Genomic DNA, 19,354 nt, shown 5'->3' with positions numbered 1-19,354 from the left:
ATTGGGGTCAGTCCTTGGGCTAGTGTTCAGATCTTACTGGGAGCAGTATTGGGGTCTATACTGGTTCCAGTAATGGGGCAAGTACTGGGGTCTTACTAGGACCAGTACTGGATCCAGTGCTGGGGTATATACTGAACCAGTAGTGGGGACTTGCTGGGACCAGTACTGGAACCATTATTGGGGTTTCTTTTTGGACCAGTACTGGGGTGTAGTGGGACCAGTACTAGGACCCGTACTGGGTCTGTACTGTCACCAATGGTGGGATCTTACCGGGACAGGTCCTGGGACCGCCGCCAGCCACCCAGCACCGGAAAGGTTAAACACAGCCTCCAGGCCCAGCTAGCTCCGCCCCCTTTCGCCCGCAGCCAATGGCAGGCCTGGAGGGAGGGGACCAGGGGGGAGCCTCGCTCACTTCCGCAGGCGGGGGGGAGGTGCCTGCTCCGGTGCGCGCGCGGCCGCCGCCAGCTTTCGCCTCCCTGCGCTGGGGGTCCTGCTCCGCCCGGGCGCGGAGGCGCCCGATTGGCCAAGCCCGGGCCGCTGTGGGGCCCCGCCCAGACGCTGGTAGGAAGTAGCCCGGGGCACTGGGTTAGTCTCTCTGCCAAGCGGGTCGCCCTGGTCCGCGGGGGCGGGTCTCCGCCGGCCCCCCCTCGCCCCGGCCTTACAGACTGAGGCCCAGCAGGGGGCCAGAGGCTCAGGCTGCCGGGCCCGCCAGGCCGCCGTAACAAGGGAGCCGTGCGGGGGACGCCGGTTCCAGTATAGACTCCAGTGCTGGTCCCAGTGGTGCTGGTGTCGGTACTGGGCCCGGTGCTGCCGGCTTCCTGGGAAGTCACTTAGAACGGCTCGGTAGTGCTGGCCAGGGAGGAAGGGTACACGGCTGGCCCATGGCTTCAGTGGGAGGAGGAAAAAACCGAGGAGTCCTTGTGGCACTTTAGAGACGAACCCATTTATTTGGGCCTAAGCTTTCGTGGGCTAGAACCCACTTCATCGCTTTTGTTGGCCTCTAAGGTGCCACGAGGACTCCTCGGGTTTTTTTGCTGATACAGACTAACACAGCTACCCCTCTGAAACCTGTCACAGCGGGAAGTGTATTTTATGCCCCAAAAAGAAAGGGGAGTAGCAAAAGTGCGTAGGGAGCTCTAAATTAAATTTGACCACCCTCTACTTTAATTTATGCATTCTTACAGTGCTGTCCAGTCTCCCAGCATGTAAATTACACCACTTCACACTCCCTCAGACTCAGATTACTGTCTGTGAACCTAGCTATCTAATACTTAGTCCTGGTCTACACTACCAAATTACTTCGGTATAACTACGTCAGTCAGGGGTGTGGATTATTCACACCTCTGAGTGACGTAGTTATACTGATCTAAGCACCTGTGTAGACAGCGTTATGTTGGTGTGAGAGCTTCTCCTACCGATGTAGCTACTGTTTCTCGTGTAGGTGGATTAACTAAATTGACGGGAGACGTGCTCTCTCTCATCGTTTTAGAGCAATGGCTCTCAACTGTTCCAGACTACTGTACCTCTTTCAGGAGTTCGATTTGTTTTGTATACCCCCTAGTTTTACGTCACTTAAAAACTACTTGCTTGTGAAATCAGACATAAAAATACAAAAGTGTCACAGCACACTGTTACTGAACAATTGCTGACTCTCATTTTTTACCATGTAATCATAAAATAAATCAATTGGAATCTAAATATTGCACTTACAATTCAGTGTATAGCATAGAATATCAGGGTTGGAAGGGACCTCAGGAGGTCATCTAGCCCAACCCGCTGCTCAAAGCAGGACCTAATCCCCAACTAAATCATCCCAGCCAGGGCTTTGTCAAGCCTGACCTTAAAAACCTCTAAGGAAGGAGATTCCACCACCTCCCTAGGTAACCCATTCCAGTGCTTCACCAGCCTCCTAGTGAAAAAGTTTTTCCTAATATCCAACCTAAACCTCCCCCACAGCAACTTGAGACCGTTACTCCTTGTTCTATCATCTGGTACTACTGAGGACAGTCGAGACCCATCCTCTTTGGAACCCCCTTTCAGGTAGTTGAAAGCAGCTATCAAATCCACCCTCATTCTTCTCTTCTGCAGACTAAATAATCCCAGTTCCCTCAGCCTCTCCTCATAAATCATGTGCTCCAGCCCCCTAATCATTTTTGTTGCCCTCCGCTGGACTCTTTCCAATTTTTTCCACATCCTTCTTATAGTGTGGGGCCCGAAACTGGACACAGTACTCCAGATGAGGCCTCACTAATGCCGAATAGAGGGGGACGATCACGTCCCTCGATCTGCTGGCAATGCCCCTACTTATACAGCCCAAAATGCCGTTAGCCTTCTTGGCAACAAGGGCACACTGTTGACTCATATCTAGCTTCTCGTCCACTGTAACCCCTAGGTCCTTTTCTGCAGAACTGCTGCCTAGTCACTCGGTCCCTAGTCTGTAGCAGTGCATGGGATTCTTGCGTCCTAAGTGCAGGACTCTGCACTTGTCCTTGTTGAACTCATCAGATTTCTTTTGGCCCAATCCTCTAATTTGTCTAGGTCCCTCTGTATCCTAACGCTACCCTCTAGTGCATCTACCACTCTTCCCAGTTTAGTGTCATCTGCAAACTTGCTGAGGGTGCAGTCCACACCATCCTCCGGATCATTAATAAAGATATTGAACAAAACCGGCCCCAGGACCGACCCTTGGGGCACTCTGCTTGATACTGGCTGCCAACTAGACATAGAGCCATTGATCACTACCCGTTGAGCCCGACAATCTAGCCAGCTTTCTGTCCACCTTATAGTCCATTCATCCAGCCCATACTTCTTTAACTTGCTGGCAAGAATACTGTGGGAGACTGTAGCAAAAGCTATATTGAGCAATGTAAACAAGTCATTGTCTGTATGAAATTTTAGTTTCTACTGACTTTGCTAGTGCTTTTCATGTAGCCTGTTGTAAAGCTAGGCAAATATCTAGATGAGTTAATATACCCCCTGGAAGACCCCTGAGAACCCCCAGAGGTACGTGTACCCCAGGTTGAGAACTCCTGGTTTAGAGCATTTTCATTAAAATGCTACTGCAATGTGGCTGCATCAATGTGTTTTAAGTGTAGACCTGCCCTTAGATTATGCTCCTCGCCCTGATACCTGACTGCTGGACCCATTCACCTGAATCTGGCTCTTTGCTTGCAAATCACAGAATATCAGGATTGGAAGGGACCTCAGGAGGTCATCTAGTCCAACCCCCTGCTCAAAGCAGGACCAATCCCCGATTTTTGCCCCACATCCCTAAATGGCCCCCTCAGGGATTGAACTCACAACCCTGGGTTTAGCAGGCCAATGCTCAAACCACTAAGCTCTCCCTCCCCCCCAAAGTTTGGTTTGATTCCAATTCCTAGTTGTTACCTAAGTTATCAGAAACCGTCTTTTGCCTGTCATTTATCATTGCCAAGTCCCTTCCCTAGACGATGAAAGTTGGGAGCTGAGGTTTTTGGTGTCTTGTGTTGAGAGAGTTAATTGTGGAACTTGAAGCTGGTGGGCAGCTGCAGATTGAGGAGCTTTATTAAGAGCGAGCGCTAGATTTTATAATGTTAACTTATGCAAATTAATATGTAGATTGGAGACATCATTCATTAATGGAAGCTCAGGAAGTTTTCATTTAAAGGGGATTAATCTAAACCCCTCGCAATCCTCCTTCAATCCTCACTCAGAACAGGCAGTTCTCAGGATTGTTTTCCTCCAAAGTTTAATATAGACTCTTGGACAACTTTCTGAAAGGATGCATCCCAAACCAAACGTTCTGCTAGGCCAGGGGAGGGCAAACTATGGCCTGCGGGCTGGACCCAGCCCATCAGGGTTTTCTGTCTGGCCCATGGGATTGCCAGCCCCATGGTGCAGCGGGGCTAAGGCAGGTTCCTTGCCTGCCCTGGCCCTGCGCCGCTCCTGGAAGTGGCTGGTACCATGTCCCTGCGGCCTCTGGAGGGTCGGGGGGCAGAGGGCAGGGAGCTTGCCTTAGCCCCTTTACTCATCGCTGCTACCCCGGAGCCGCTTGAGGTAAGCGGTGCCGGGCTGGAGCCTGAACCACTCGTGCACCCTGCACCCCAACCCCCTGCCCTGAACCCCCAAAACCCCTTCTGCTCCCATCCTGCACTCCAGCCCCCTGCCTTGAGCCCCTTCTCATACTCTGCACCCCCTCCTGGACCTCAACTCCTTGCCCTGAGTCCCCGCCCACACCCCACACGTTCTCCCGCACCCCAATCCCCTGCCCTGCATACAATTTCCCCACCCCGATGTGGCCCTCGGGCCAAAAAGTTTGCCCTCCCCCGTGCTAGGCAGTGGGGACTGAGGAGAGTGCAAGGTCTGGGCCATGGCAGAATGTGGCTCGATCATTTCCACTGAGGCTATCATGGCTCTAATGTAGAATAAAGAACCAAAAAGGGGACAAGAAAAATTAATATTGGAGCGCTCTTAAAATGATGTGAGAATAACATCTTTAGTATAAATCACCATCTTCTCCAACATCCTCTCCATCAGCCCAGATGCATGAGTTTATTTCCCCAACCAGCAGGTGGAGAGAAGAAAAACCAGATGTGCGATGGCGTAACTTCCCTTATGCTAGGCATTGGCTAGCTCAAGCAGCTAAGTCATTTCCAGACCCAAAGTTCCTGATGGTGCCCTGAATGGCAGCATTTAAGCTCCCTTTTTTTGCTGGCCTAACTCTGAAATAGATGTGCTGTTGAGTGGAGTTCAGACGTTGAGTAAAGAATCGAACATTTCTATGAAGGGTGTTAAGATGTGACTCTGTGCATGTTTTAATCTTGTAACTGAAAACGGCTCATTGACAAGGAGGAAGGATGGTCCAGTGGTTCGAGTGTTAGCCTAGATCTTAGGTTGGATTCCATGAGGAGGCACAGAGGATAAAGAATGACCTGTCGAAGGACAATCGGAAAGGATGCTGCTTTCATGGAGACTACGTACGACAGACTCAGACGGTAGTGGGGAAAATGGGTTGTCACAGGTGCCACTAGGAACAGGAGAGTCTAAGGCTAAATGAGACTGGAGAGGCTTGGGTTCACAACTCTGCCACTAACTTGAACAGTCATTGGGCTGGGGAGAGTGAGTGTGGGGATGACCCTGTAGCCCAGTGGTCAGGGCAACCTTGGGTCGAGTCCCCCTTTTCCCACCAAGTGAGCTCCTTTAGGCCCTCTTCCCTCCACCCTTGTTATTTCACTTTGAAATGCTGTCGCCCTCAGCACGAGCAAATCCTTGTTATTTCTCTCAAGCCCTTGTTCCACTGTGGGGTTCGATCAGCATGCACAGACAGGCTGCTTCGACTATCAAAGAGCCTGTGGGTTTGGAGGCTCTTAATGGGGCCTCTGGGTTTGAGCTCCTCAGTGGCAGAAAGAGGCCCTGCACCGATCTGAGCTCAGAGGTGCTTTAGGAGGGCCTCATTCTCTTAATTATTAAACCCTTGCTACCTTGTGGGAGTGTTTTGATAAAGAGACCTCTGGACTCTTGAGCTCTCCTGGAAGAGCATTCACATGTGCATGCTCTGGAGGAAGACGCAACTGGAAGGTAATTTTAACCCTCATCCCCTGTGACAGGGTGTACAAGTCATTCGGTGCCTCCAGCAGGGTACCTCAGCCTTGCCACCTCTCGTCCCAGTGATGGCCCAGCTCTGAATCAGACAGTGATGTGGTTTTCCTGGGTGAATTCCCTGCAGGGAGAGGCTCCCTATGTCGAGGCAGCCAAGTGTCGCTAAGCCTGGCTGGGCTCAGATCCTCAAAAGGCTGAGCTACTCTCGCGAGAGGCAGAGACAAGAGTTTTGCCAGCTGGAACCCAGAACAGGGCCTGCTTGAGACAGAAGAACTGCCATGTGTCCATTGTTTGGGGTTTACTAATTGCTAAACTGCATGAAGGGAATTTGGCCAGAGATGTGGCTGGGTTTTCTGGTTTTGTTTATCTGGGCCGCCCGTGAATTTTCCCTCCAGCTGCTCACGCCCCACTCTTTATTGTGTTGGGGAATAAATTGTCCTTTTTTTTTTGTTCCCCCTAAATAGAGACCATCTCACAAAATAGGGTGGCCATTTCCTGCGTGGGATCTGCCCCTGAGTGTAGTCAGGCTGATGCTGTCTGGAAGAACTCTGCCTGTTACTTTCCCTGTTTAGTGGGCCATTGTTATTTCTGGGCTCTTGTTCGCACACCACGTTACTTCCGTGGCAAGCTGCGGTGTGACTCTACAGCACACGAGTGTGCTGCGCAGCAACTTGCCATGTGACCACTGCCACAGTCCAGTGAAAGTCTCAGAGTGCTCCCACCCAGCAGAGCTGGGCTTATTTCCCAGCTTTGCCACAGACTCCGTTTGTGACCCTGGGAAAGTCACTTAGCTACTCCCTGCCTCAGTTTCCCATGTGTAAAATGGAGATAATAGCACTTCCTTGCCTCACGGGGATGTTATGAGGTTACATTAATTAATGAGTGTGAGGTGCGTAGCTGCTGTGAAGATGGGGGAGGGGGGTGGCATATAAATAAATAGGTTATGCGTGAAACAGGGTACTCTCTAACTTCCTCAGTGTACTGACGTTACAGGGGCCCTCTGGTGTTTGTCAGACACACGCAGCTGCAGAGAGTTGATATGGCTGCTCGGTGCTGTTCTTCGAGCTCCGATGACAGCTGCGCTAGCAGACCGTGCAGCGTGTTCATTCAGCAGACCTTGATGTTTGCAAAGAAAGACCACAGGCTTGGTTTGGTGGCGGAGGCACTCGGCCAGGTTTATTGTCAGCAAAGCGCAGTACTTGTGCCCTGTCTAACGGGTCACAGGGACACTGACTCATGTATGCCTGTGACAAAGTAAAGACTCAGTCAGGACACCAGGATTCTGTCCCCTCGGCCAACACAAAGCTGCCCCTCCTATAACTTCTCCTTTTATACCTCGATCCAAACAAACATCGCTCCAGATGATGTTAGTTACCACCCTTACACCTTGTACCTGCTAATTCGAACAAAACCTCCTCCTCTGTTATCCGGTCATCCCCACCTTATCTTATGGGGGTTTTGGTGTGTGCCTGCAAAGTCTCTTAGGAATTGGTTTACGTAGGTACTTGAGAATTCTGGGTGTTCTTGTACCATCCTCTCTGGTCAGGAATGTGTTTACTTGGTTAGCCAATACCTGGTGTGTTACTATTCTGCCAAGGCCAAGCCTGCTTTGGTTTACAGCCTTTGGTTCACACTGCTAGTTATGCCTTGGGCTCCAGCAAGGCCTACAAAAGCCAGTTTAAGTAGATCAGTCTGTTTAGTTTATCAGAGGTGTCAAAGTACCTTTCCAGGGAGAAAATACCAGGTACTAAAAGCTCTTTAATCTAGCAGAGAAAGGCACAAGAACAGAAGAACCCATGGTAGGAAGCTGAAGCCAGAAAAATTCATATTAAAAATTAGGCACACATTTGTAACAGTGAGTTAACAAGCTACCAAGGGAAGTTGTGGGATTCTCCATCTCCTGATGTCTTCAAATCAAGACTGGCTGTCTGGAAGATCTTCTCTAGTCAAGCATACAAGTTATTGGGCTTAATACCCCTGTGCTGATGAGATGGAGTCTCCTTCCCAACTTGACTGTTACTGAATGTGACCCAAATGTTTATAGTAGACCAAAGCCTACCGTCTTTACACTGAACCGGCCGGGAGTTTTGCCTGGAGGAGGAGCGCAGGATTTGGCTCTGTAAGCATAGAAGCCTGTCTGGTGTCTGAACATGATTTTAAAGAATGATGTGCCATTAATAAAGCCAAGAAATTGGAGCATTTTTCTGTCTTCAGTTGATTTGCTTTTTATTGTGAAAACCCCCATGACTGGCATCTTCTGACATAACCATCATCTAGGAGTTCAAACAGCCACAAAGATGCTGAGCCTGTTATTTTACCATAGGCTCCAGCAGAAACTATGGGAGGGAAATGAGTAACTAACAGTGAATGATCTTAGATGAGCTTTGGGATACCACAGTGATGAGGGGCTTCACCCTAGCTAAAAGCTGGGCTGGAGGCTATGGTCTATCTGAATCTTCCCCCTGAAGGGTAGAGAACAGCCTCTGTTGTTGGGAAGTCATTAAGAAATGAGTGAGTCAAAGTAATGGGCAGTCTGTGAAATCTACAATGAACCTGAAGTTAGCCAGCAGATGTTCAGCCCTTGCAGGGGTTTGATGGGGTTGTAAGAAACATCAAGGGGATGAGGGGAGCTGCCATCCGGTTGTCTGACTGTGAACCTCCCAAGTGGCAGAAGTCTGAAAATAAAGGAAATATAACCGCTATCGTGCTGTCTCAGACTACAGGGGAAGGATGTGCACTGCAGATGTGGGTAGCATAATGGATTTAACTGTGCTGGGAAGCCAGATTTCCATACTATGGGCCAAATCCAGAGCTTCTTTCTTAGCTCCTACTCCAGGCAAACACTCATTGGCTTCTGTGGGAGTTTTGCATGAGCAAGGCTGAGTCCTGTATTGGGTTCACAGCTTGCTAGCTCGCCACTTTCCAATCAAAAGCCCACATCTTGCTGGCTGAGTAGTTAACCATTCCTTCCCCTTGTTACAGGTTGGATATGGCTGGCTGACCAACTGCTAAGAGACAGCGTGGGCCAGACATGACCTCAGCTCTCAAGGCCCTGCCCAACATCCGTAGAGCCTGCATGATCCCAGCCTGTCAGGGCCAAGCATCTCACCCGCGCAGTATGTCCCTCTGGGAGCACGGGCTGCACCTCTTCCGCAGCGCCGTGGGTGTCGTCCTGCCGGCCCCCATGCTGAGAAGGGCCATGGCGCTCAAAACAGACGGATGCCCCAGGCTGGTCGTGAGGGACAGGGCTTTCCCTGTGAGGAGGAACCTGTATCTGGTGGGCTTTGGGAAAGCTGTGCTGGGAATGGCAGCTGCTGCAGAGGAGATCCTTGGGGACCACCTAATTCAGGGGGTTGTCAGCGTCCCCCACGGCATCCGGGCATGTCTGCAGCAGGCGGGAATGGAGTAAGACTGCTAGTGCCCGGATAGTCCGGTGGGAGGGTGTAGAGAAGGGTTGGGGACAGGCAAGCACAAAGACCTAGGCTCCTGCAGAAATGTCTGCCTGCCATATATTTTCCCCTTGGGGTCACTGCTGAATCCCTCTTGGATCCTCTCCACCTGTCCCAACTTTAACCCTTGACCATAGGATCAAGACTCATAGCTCAGCCTTGACTGGTCTCCATCCCCCTTCGTGGGCCATCGGATCTGTCCTTGGGGCTGTGTATGCTGCCCCCATAGTGTACCCGGCCCCATGGGGGAGAGACCAGGATCAGCAAAGGAACCTTGTCCCCCGAATCCCTGTTGTGGGAGTGGGGCTGCCAGGTGGGCTGTGGATAGGTGTAAGTTTCAGTGGCCTGATCACCTTTCTGACCCATGCAGGGAGATGCTGCTGAAGCCTCACAGCAGGATCCAGATCATAGAAGGAGCTAAGCACAACCTCCCTGACAGAGAGGCTTTGAGGGCAGCCAGCGTGATTCGGGAGCTAGCTGAAGGGCTGACAGCTGATGACCTCCTCCTTGTGCTGATCTCAGGTAATGTCTGGAATCCCAGGAGCGGGGAGTGAGTTCTTGTGGAACTGCCGTCAGTTGTTGCCCTCCCTTCTCCTGCCCCATCTTTCCTCCCTTTATCTCTTCTCTAGCCTGGCTTCTGCCTTTCCTCGTGCATGCAGGAGACAGATCCAGAATCATGCCTGGCAAACTAGGTCAAGTTGCCTGTTGCAAAAGAAGATGAGGAGAGGCATAAAGTGGGTCAGAGCTGTTCCTAATGTGACTCCCACACCGGTGGCAGCTCACTGCATGCGTTCACATTTCAGTACCTGGTCTTCTGGCAGCAGCTGTGAGTTGGCAGCAGCTTGGGCCCCGGGCAGACACACTTCTCTCCCAGTCAGACCTCTCAGAGGAACTTGTCACAAGAATACACTATTGATTCCTTGGTCTAGAATCTCCCTCCTCCACCGGCTGTTGCTTTGTGCCCTCCCACGTAAGAGGTGGCTGCATTCCAGCAGGACTGTGTGTGAAGAGTCGGATGCGCTCTGGGATGGGAGATGCTATATTATTCATTAGAGTGTTGGCACACCAAGTATTTGGGCCAGCCAGTTGTGTTGCTGTTTCTCTCCCTCGTCCCACAGGCCTTGCCCTGTGGTTCGCTGCTGTCCTGCCAGCAATATCAATCCACAGTGCTTGCAGTTTGAAGCAGCAAGGCACCATTTTGCCATGTGGTGGTGCCAGGCAATTAGAAAGCGCTGCTCTGCAAATATAAGCCCATCCCAAGGCAAAGCACTGAGGAGAGGCATCCTGAGCTGTATGGAGGTCTGGGTCCTGGGGCCCGAGTCTGCTCTGAGTTACATTGGTTTGACACCATGAAGTCAGTGTAACCAGTGTCTTGTATTTCCATGTTTGTGTTTGTAAAGACAGACTCTCCTGGGTCATCTGACCACACAGCCATGTAGATGCTTTCTTCCCTCAGAATGGGAGGTACCCCGTGCTTAAATCTGGGCACGTAGGCTAGGGCAGGGGTTCTCAACCAGGGGTACGTGTATCCCGGGGAGTACACAGGTCTTCCCAGGGGTACATCAACTCATCTAGATACTTGTCTAGTTTTACAACAAGCTATGTTAAAAGCACTAGCAATGTCAGTACAAACTAAAATTTCATGCAGACAATGTTTATACTGCTCTATATACTATACACTGAAATGTAAGTACAGTATTTATATTTTTATTTTATAGTTATATGGTAAAAATGAGAGTTGCAGTTTTTCAGTAATATTGTGCTGTGACACTTGCATTTTTATGTCTGATTTTGTAAGCAAGTAGTTTTAAGTGAGGTAAAACTTGGGGGTACGCAAGACAAATCAGACTCCTGAAAGGGGTACAGTAGTCTGGAAAGGTTGAGCCACTGGGCTATGGCAGCAGAGCTCAGAACAGCAGGTACAGGAGGTGCAGGTGTTTGGGCATCAGTGTGTGGGTTGTCATGGGGGATTAACTTAGGTACCCAAGTTGGAAAAATGAGGCCCTGTCTGAGACTCGGAGTCACTGAGGGGCTGATCCTGCAAGGGGCCAGATAGCACGGCTGAGGTGCTCTGCATTCTCACGCACACCACCCCCAAATCAAAAGGAGTCACTCAGTGCCAAGTAAGAGGTGCTCCGCACCTTGTAGGATCAGCCCCTAAGCACATACATTTGAAACTCACAGGCTTCTCCAGGAGCGATTGCCCCTTTAGTGCCTTATTCCCCCATTCCTAGATAGCGGGGCACACAATGAAGGAATGTGCTCTGCTTTGAGTGCATAAGCAATGCGGCAGTGCACTTGTGGGGTTTATTTAATTGGGTGGATATCCAGCTATATACATGCCCCTGTGAGTAGGTGTCTCCAGTCTTGCACTTGGAGCTGCTCTTTAGGGATTTTGTGGGGTTCTTGATTGTGCTCCTCAGCTGAGTAAGGTCTCAATCGAGATGCTCAGCTGGCTGCAGTTTATTCTGCCATGGTTCAGAGAGAATTTTGCAGGATTATCCAGACACGGATATAATTGGATTTGAATCATGTCTGGTGGGAATTCCCTTGAGTTTCCTCTTGTCCTCTGGCTACTGATATTTTCAAGAGACTCCTAGGCCCCTAAGTCAGCCATCCCAAGATTTGCTGTCGGCAGCAGCTCCCAAAGCATGCATACCTCCACGCAGGCCCCTCTGGCTGCTTCTGCCTCTCAGTCAGATCCCTACTGATTGCCTGAAACTCAGGCAGTTTCATTTGTTTTTCTTGTTCGTCATATTTTATTGATGGTGCTTTTTCTCAAACCTCAGAGCAGGCTTTGCCCTTCTATGGTAGTTTTCTGATACACTTCTATACATACTCACCCTCTATTTTCCCCATTTAGCTCTCTTTCCCCCTCCTTTTTCACTGCATTTCAAGGGCCCAGTCATGCCGTCAGCCGTGCTCTGCCACTCCCATTAATCAGATCACTAATGCACCCATCACTATAGTATCCAGCCTGATTTTTGTTTCCTCTGTGACTCTCCCTCCTTCTCTCTCTCTCAATAAGCTTTTTGCTGTAGTGCAGTTCTATATTTAGGTTTAGACATTGCTATATTTTTTTAAACACTGCTCATTATGAATGAGGTCAGTGAAACGATGAAGCCAGAAGTGTCTCTCTTTCCCTGCAGCTAAACACTGAGTGAGCCATGGAGTCTGCAGTCCCCTCTCTCTCAGACAAGCGGTCACTGAAGTCAGATTTGAGGCACGTTCGCAGGGAAGTGTAGTGAGAACAATAGCACCTGGGCCTGATTCTGTCCCGCCTTGCACCCTGCATTCTCATTTATGCCAGGTAAAGTAGGTATAAAATGCAGGCACCATTGTGAATGAGCTTACTGAGCACAGGTGAAACTGACTGCCATAGAGATCCAGCCTGCTCTGTGGAGAAAGAGAAGACATCAGTCTCCAGGGCTGTTAGTCTGGCACCTTTCACCAGCACTAAATTCCCTTACGACAAAATGCTGAGGGAAGAGAAGAAGGAAAACTCCAGCTGTAGGATGCCTTCGCTTAGCCCCTTGTCTGGGGGAGGCCAGCCTTTGAATGCTGGGGGGGGTTCCTCCCACCCTGCTACACACGTGCATTCACTCACTGCAGTTTCTCCTGCATTATAGGAGGCGGATCGGCCCTACTGCCTGCTCCTACTCCTCCGATCCTCTTGGAAGAGAAAGAGAAGGTCACCAAGCTTCTGGCTTCCAGAGGAGCTACCATACAGGAGCTCAACACCATCCGGAAGGCCCTTTCCTTGTTGAAGGGTGGAGGGTTGGCCCGTGCTGCATACCCTGCACAGGTGAGTGTGGGAGACTTCTCACTTGCCCATAGCTTCTGCTCTAAGGCAGTTTTAAAGAGACACCATAAGATTAAAAGTCATGGCCAAAACAGACCTCACTAGAAATGACCTGATGATTAGATCAGTGGTTCTCAACCAGGGGTGCGCAGAGGTCTTCCAAGGGGTACATCAACCCATCTAGATATTTGCCTAGCTGTACAACAGGCTACATAAAAAGCACTAGTGAAATCAGTACAAACTAAAATTTCATACAGACAATGACTTGTTTGTACTGCTCCATATACTATACACTGAAATCTAAGCACAATATTTATATTCCAATTAATTTATTTTATAATTATGTGATTAAAAATGAGAGAGTCTGCAATTTTTCAGTAATACTGTGCTGTTACACTTTTATATCTGATTGTGTAAGCAAGTAGCTTTTAAGTGAGGAGAAACTTGGGGGTATGCAACAAAAGTCAGACTTGTGAAAGGGGTACAGTGGTCTGGAAAGGTTGAGAACCACTGGTTCAGATGATTTCAGCTCCCAGTGAAGCCAGTGGGAATCAGCATCTGTGGTAATCACACTGCTTCTATTTAGCTGCCTGAATATGCAGTTAGGAATCAACTATAGGGTTCAAAAATTTGGTCCATATTTACAAAAACAAATTAAAAAAAATCATTACTTACCTTTTTCAATAGCACATGAGATTGTTAACACAGTTTGTGTTGTGTTTTGTTTTTTCACTGTGCAATCTGGTCACTCTCAGCATTTCTTGTGGCTTAGGGAATGAAAATTGGCTGGTCAGCTTCCTTTTCATTTCTAGTCAGTTTCACTTTCTGGCTCTCTAGCACAATGCTGCAATGATATTTGGGTTGAAAGCAGCACCGGGCAGTTTTCTTTGTTTTAAAAAAAAAGCCCATTGTCACTTGGTAGCAGAACAATAGTGGAAATGTTTCTATTGAATTTAGGTTTCATTCATCTTTTCAAAACCTACATTTGGGGCCAAAGTTGTCCCCTTTAAACTGTCCAATGAATGTGTGCACAGGTTCAAATGAGAGCACTGGCCATGTTAATGACTGCAGCCCCCAGTTACTGTGCACATGCAGAATGCTGACTCCCCACCACAATCTGGACAGACCAGCGTTGTGGTGTGAAGGAAATTCAGACTCCTTATTCGTTCAATAGCAGCCTTTCCCTCACTACTGCATTACCATTATCTGATGGGGCCACTTGTCTGGAGTAAGTGGGCTGGAGCCTCAACTGAAGTAAATCAGCAAAGCATCCTTGATGTCCACAGAGCTGTGTGGATTTACGCTAGCAGAGGATCTGGCCTCGTATTTTACTTCTGGGCTTTCTCACTGTATTTTATCAGTGGAGCTCCAATTCAATCTATACCAGGTTAGGAGCCTGAGAAGAGTCACATAAAAACATCCTACTCTTTCCTATATTATAGTCCAACATGAAATATCATTTTGATTCCATGGGTTAGAGCCCTGAGAGCTCTTATTACATTATCTTAAAACAGAGTGGGCCAAATTTGCCGTCATTTGCACCCATGCATCTCCATTGAGATCCGCTGGATTGCAAAAGTGTAACTGAATGCAGAACTTGGTCTGATCACTCTTGCATGTCAGTGAGTCTCTGCTGCAGGCACTGCATTTATCTGTCATCCTTTCTGCTTCTAGGTGCTAAGCCTCATCCTCTCTGATGTCATTGGCAACCCAGTGGACATTATTGCGAGTGGCCCCACTGTCTACAGTTGCCCCAGTGCTCAAGGCTGCCTTCAGATACTGACAAAATACAACCTGCTGAGCATCTTGCCCAGATCTGTGGAAACAGTGCTGTCCAGCTCCGTCTCAGATCCCAGCGGTCCGAAAGACTATTCCCACGTCTACAATGTTGTCATTGGCTCAAACAGTTTAGCTTTAGAGGAGGCCAAATGCCAGGCAGAGGATTTGGGCTACTGGACCCTGATTCTGAGTGCAGCGGTGTGTGGGGAAGTCAGTAGAGTGGCCAAACTCTACAGCCAGCTGATTCAGTTTGTTTGCTTGACCACAGCTGGACTTAGAGAAGGTCCTCTAAGAGACCAGGTGAGAGGAGATCTTCTAAAGCTGGCAGCAGAGCTAGAGATCCCAGGTTTGAACCTTGTGGATCCTTTGAAGGCTTTGCAAGGATTGGAGTCTGAAAGATCAGTTTGCCTGCTGGCTGGTGGAGAAACCACTGTCCAGCTTCGAGGAAATGGGAAGGGTGGGAGGAACCAGGAGTTGGCCTTACAGGTGGCATTGGAGTTACACCGAGCTAAGGCCACTGGGGCTGGCTACTTCCTTGGGAGATGTGAAGTCCTGTTCCTCAGTGGTGGGACTGATGGGCAAGATGGGCCAACAGAGGCAGCTGGTGCCTTCTCTAGCCAGGAGCTGGTGGATAAGGCTGCTCAGGAAGGTCTCGACGTGGAGACCTTTCTGAGCAACAATGACTCCCACACATTCTTCAGTAAGTTCCAAAATGGACATCACCTTTTGCTGACTGGTTTAACAGGCACCAATGTCATGGACATCCAGGCTATTTTAATTAGGGCTAGAGACAGATAAGGAGAGCACCTCTACGAACTCCTCAGTTGTTTTTAATTAGAGGCATTGGTGAAAAATGAGGGTAGCAATGTTCTGGACAAATCCAGACTGCTTAAATTAGGGACAGCTGGCAAGGGCACTAATATCATGGCTGTAAAAGCTACATTAGTGAGGCATATGGGTGGGTGACCGTGAGCATGTTCAATCTGTTAATTAGGATCAGAGGAAGATAAGATAGCACCAGCATTATGGGCATTGGGGCTTCCAGCTGAAGAGCCACTAACATACTGCATTTTGGCTATGGTTACAAAGAATTCAGGAATGCAAGGCTGATGACTGGCAGGCAAATAAGGCTGGGATTTATGAAGGTGTCTTAGGGAGTTTGAGTTCAAGTGGGGTTTTGGACATCTGACACCCAGCCTGAATCTCTAGGTTGCCGTTGTAACTCTTATTCCATACAAAGCTAACAAGGTATATTAGACTAGTCCATAGGACCCTAAATCCAGTGCACTCCAAGTTCAGCGGAGATGAGCACATGGCGTAGGTTGAACCTTTGGTCTTGGATACATGGCGAAAACACACCGAGCTGTGGCATTAACATCATGTGAAGTGAGGAACGGTGTGAACCATGATTCAGATTCACTGGTGCAAAAACCATCGGAACACGAGAGCTTCTCCCCCACTATGTAACCTCCTCTGCCCTGGTGTGGTGACATTTCTGCCCCATGGTTGATGTTTCATGGGGTAGCGTGCTGTATTATGTGTGTGTATGCTACAAGCATTTGGGGTGCTACCACCAAACCGGTCAGAAAGCAATACAGCCTCCAGCCTGAGTCATTGACCTTTTTACTGGGTAAAGTCAGTAGTCCCTGTTGTGCTGATTAACTCCTCTAACTCCATAGAACAAAAGGCCACAAAATCCGTAAATCCAACTCTCCTGACCCCTGTTGCTGCACTGATCAAAGGGCAAAGCAGCTGGGGCTATTGCTCTGTCAAACAGCAGGTCCCTCCAGCCTCTGGGACAATGCGGAGCACCAGCTACTTCAGCTTTGTCATCAATTAAACTCAGATCCTGTCTTGTCATATTCAGCTCAGTTCCCAGCGTGACATCTGGGGCCAGGTTTTCTAAGGAGCTCAGTAATCAATGTCTTCGTCTCTTATGAAGATCTGGCCGCTTATTGCGGTGCCTAAATGGGAGCTGAGCTCGCTTGAAATTCCAGCCCTGATTTAAACGGCCACATTTGATGCAAACGGTTTGCAGACAGATGTAGCTGTGCTGTGTGGCTGATCTAACTTTGCAACGTAAGTATACCATCCTATTAATACCGTAAACAGTGAAGTCATTGCACAGTCATGCTCAGCAAGATTCAAAGAGGGACTGGACATTTATAAGGATAACAAGAATATACAAGAATAGTTAATGCTAATAACACTTTTGGAGGGGATATAAAACCTCATGCTTTTTGGGTTTAAGTCAATCCCTATGCAATAGAGATTAGAATTGGACCTACATGTTTACTGAGGGGTTTCTTGTGTCTTCCTCTGAGGCATCTGGGCACTGGTAACTATCGGAGATAAGTTCCTGGACTATATGGATCTTGAGTCTGATCCAGTCTGGCAGATCCTATGTTCTGATGTGTGATCTTGTGGTTAAGGCATAGATTTTGGAACTAGACAAGCTAGATCCTATCCCAGCTCTGCTAACACTCCCAGATATAAGCTTAGGCAAGTCACTAACATTCTGAGGCTCAAATTCTTCTATAACGTGGGGGTGACCATCTTTACCTACATCCCAGGGGTTTTGTGAGGCTAAATTTGCAAGTGGTTGCAAAGTGCTGTGAAACCCTCTGCTGGAAGGTGCTAGAGACCTATGACATATGGTAATTTGGAGGCATGAATACAATGTCAGGGTGCAGACTGTGGAGGGAAGTTTGTTCTGGCTTGTGTGTGTGGTTTTTGAAGGTTTCTCAGTGGAGTGGAGAATGCCATTTGAATTTCCCTGTGTGTGTGGTGTCTGCCATAGTGGGACCCTGATCTGATTGGGGTCCCTGTGCATGACTGCGGTGCAAATAGCATGAATAAACGTAAAGGGAAAATGAATATGTTCAAAGAGCTTGTTTATGGGTCAGGACGATTGGTTGGACAGCCATGTTAGTTACTTAGCACCTAATCCTGCGCTTTGTTCAACCAGTGTAAATCTGGAGTCACTCTGGAGTTGTTGGGTTAACTACCATGAGTGCAAAATTTAGCCCTTAACCATTTTGTTGCTGGCACTCTACTGCACCTGCTCTGCTGTTCTTGTCCATTATCATTTAATAGACATCAGTGCAAGGGAGGCTGTGCCTGGTAGATCTAGCAGCAGGGTAGGTGTGCTCCATCCGGATCTATCTGAAATGTTCAGCACTGCAGCCAGTGTATATGAGTTATGGGCCGCAATTGCCTTTCTGCCTGGAGGTACCTGGTACATTCTGCAGTTGACCAGGTGATTTCTACCTGAAGGTCCTTGGAATGCTCAGCAGCCTGTGTGTTCAGTGCGGATGTAGCTAGTACGTTTAGCAGCATACAGATGTATTATAGAGGAGATCTCGGAAACATATGGCATCACGCGAGTGGTCAGCGGCACAGAAAAATGTTTGAGGATTTGTGCAAAATAAAAAGCGGGGAGGCAAACCTCAGAGCAGGAAGGAATAACATTAGAGGCCAGATCCTCATCTGGTGTAGATTGACACAGCTCCTCTGACATCAATGGAATGATTCTCATTTACACCAGCTGAGACTCTAGCCCCATATTCCCTCCCTTGCACTCAGAGCCCGGGAAAAAGAATGTCTTTTTTTTAACTCCAAGCATTGCTTGAGCCCTTGGAGATGCTGATCTGAAATCAGTCGCAGTCGAGTTCTGAAAACTTTGGCTGGCATTCACTCCTCAAGGGAAGTCCCTGAGCTGTTAATAAGACACTCACATCGGCCCTGCTTTTTTAAACAGGAGTGTTTCACTAATGATTAAAATGAGCTCATCTTGTGGAGGTGGAAGGCTGATAAAAGATCTGATGAAAGCATGCAGCTGTTTGAAGCACATTTCACATCTTCATTCACTTGGCTTCCTTTCCCCTACAAGATTTTTCGACTGTTCCCTTTTGCTTTAATGAGGAAAAAGTAGGACGGGGGGCATTGGTCAAGGACGGTGAGGTTATATTAACATTTTTACTCTTCAAGCAGTGTAGTCTAAGCTTCATCTCTGAGCTGACCTCAGTGAGGGGCTTGCATGTCCTCAGTTTAGGAAAGAGCTTCATCACCATGCTGCCCTGTAATGCCATGTGCTATTATCAATATATCAATTATCAATATCAATATAGTGCACACTCCTGGGTTCCAAACATTGCTGCCATAGAGCTGGAAAGAGATGTGATTTCTTCCTCCTAACTGTTTAGCACAGAACTGCAGCTACCTGTGTTATAACTCAGATTATAAAAGCTGGAAGCGGAAGATGGAAAAAGCTCCCTATGGCTCTAAAGCCATTCACCAGCAGCAGAAGACTCCAACAGTAGCTTGCTCTCCAGGCCAGATCCTGCTTTTACTCACACCAGCATGCATGTGGAGTCATTGGGCCGGATTCTCATTTTCATTAAGTCTGGGGTTACACCCACACTTTAAGGCCAGAACAGTGTAAAGGGGTCTTAGTGGATATGAGAATCTGGCTTGCTCTATTTAATTCGGTGGAGTTACTCTGCATTTACACAAATATGACTAAGAGCAGAATCTTTTCCTAACTGCAATTTGTGTAGCTATCGGGCCACCCCTGCTGTCCTGGGAGATAAATATTCCCCTGTGATGAAAAGCAGCATGGGAAAGGAGACTCAGGTTCCTGAGTTCTAATCCTGGCTCTACCAGTAACAAGATCAGAGGTAAGTTATTTAACCTCTTGCTGCCTCAGCTTCTGATTTGTACCAAGGGAATAATACTGCCGTACCTC

General features: G+C 48.5%; 1 protein-coding gene across 2 annotated transcripts; it reads left to right on the top strand.

Moving 5' to 3' along the window:
- The first annotated feature begins 428 nt into the window (after window positions 1-428).
- On the top strand, window positions 429-18,423 carry GLYCTK (glycerate kinase). Of its 2 annotated transcripts, none has more exons than XM_074958326.1 (5): window positions 429-561; window positions 8,560-8,982; window positions 9,397-9,548; window positions 12,656-12,831; window positions 14,503-18,423. In XM_074958326.1, exons 2-5 carry the CDS (start codon window positions 8,609-8,611, stop codon window positions 15,403-15,405), a joined length of 1,605 nt encoding a protein of 534 aa, XP_074814427.1. In that variant the 5' UTR covers window positions 429-561; window positions 8,560-8,608; the 3' UTR covers window positions 15,406-18,423. The 2 variants fall into 2 exon arrangements, with proteins under 2 accessions (XP_074814427.1, XP_074814426.1); XM_074958325.1 differs by lacking the exon at window positions 429-561 and adding an exon at window positions 5,492-5,556.
- Window positions 18,424-19,354: the final 931 nt, after the last annotated feature.

This window comes from Natator depressus, chromosome 7 (assembly GCF_965152275.1).
Source record: "Natator depressus isolate rNatDep1 chromosome 7, rNatDep2.hap1, whole genome shotgun sequence".
Classification (NCBI taxonomy): domain Eukaryota; kingdom Metazoa; phylum Chordata; order Testudines; family Cheloniidae; genus Natator; species Natator depressus.
The sequence above is the reverse complement of the archived record's forward strand: the minus strand, read 5'-3'. Positions and strand labels throughout refer to the sequence as shown.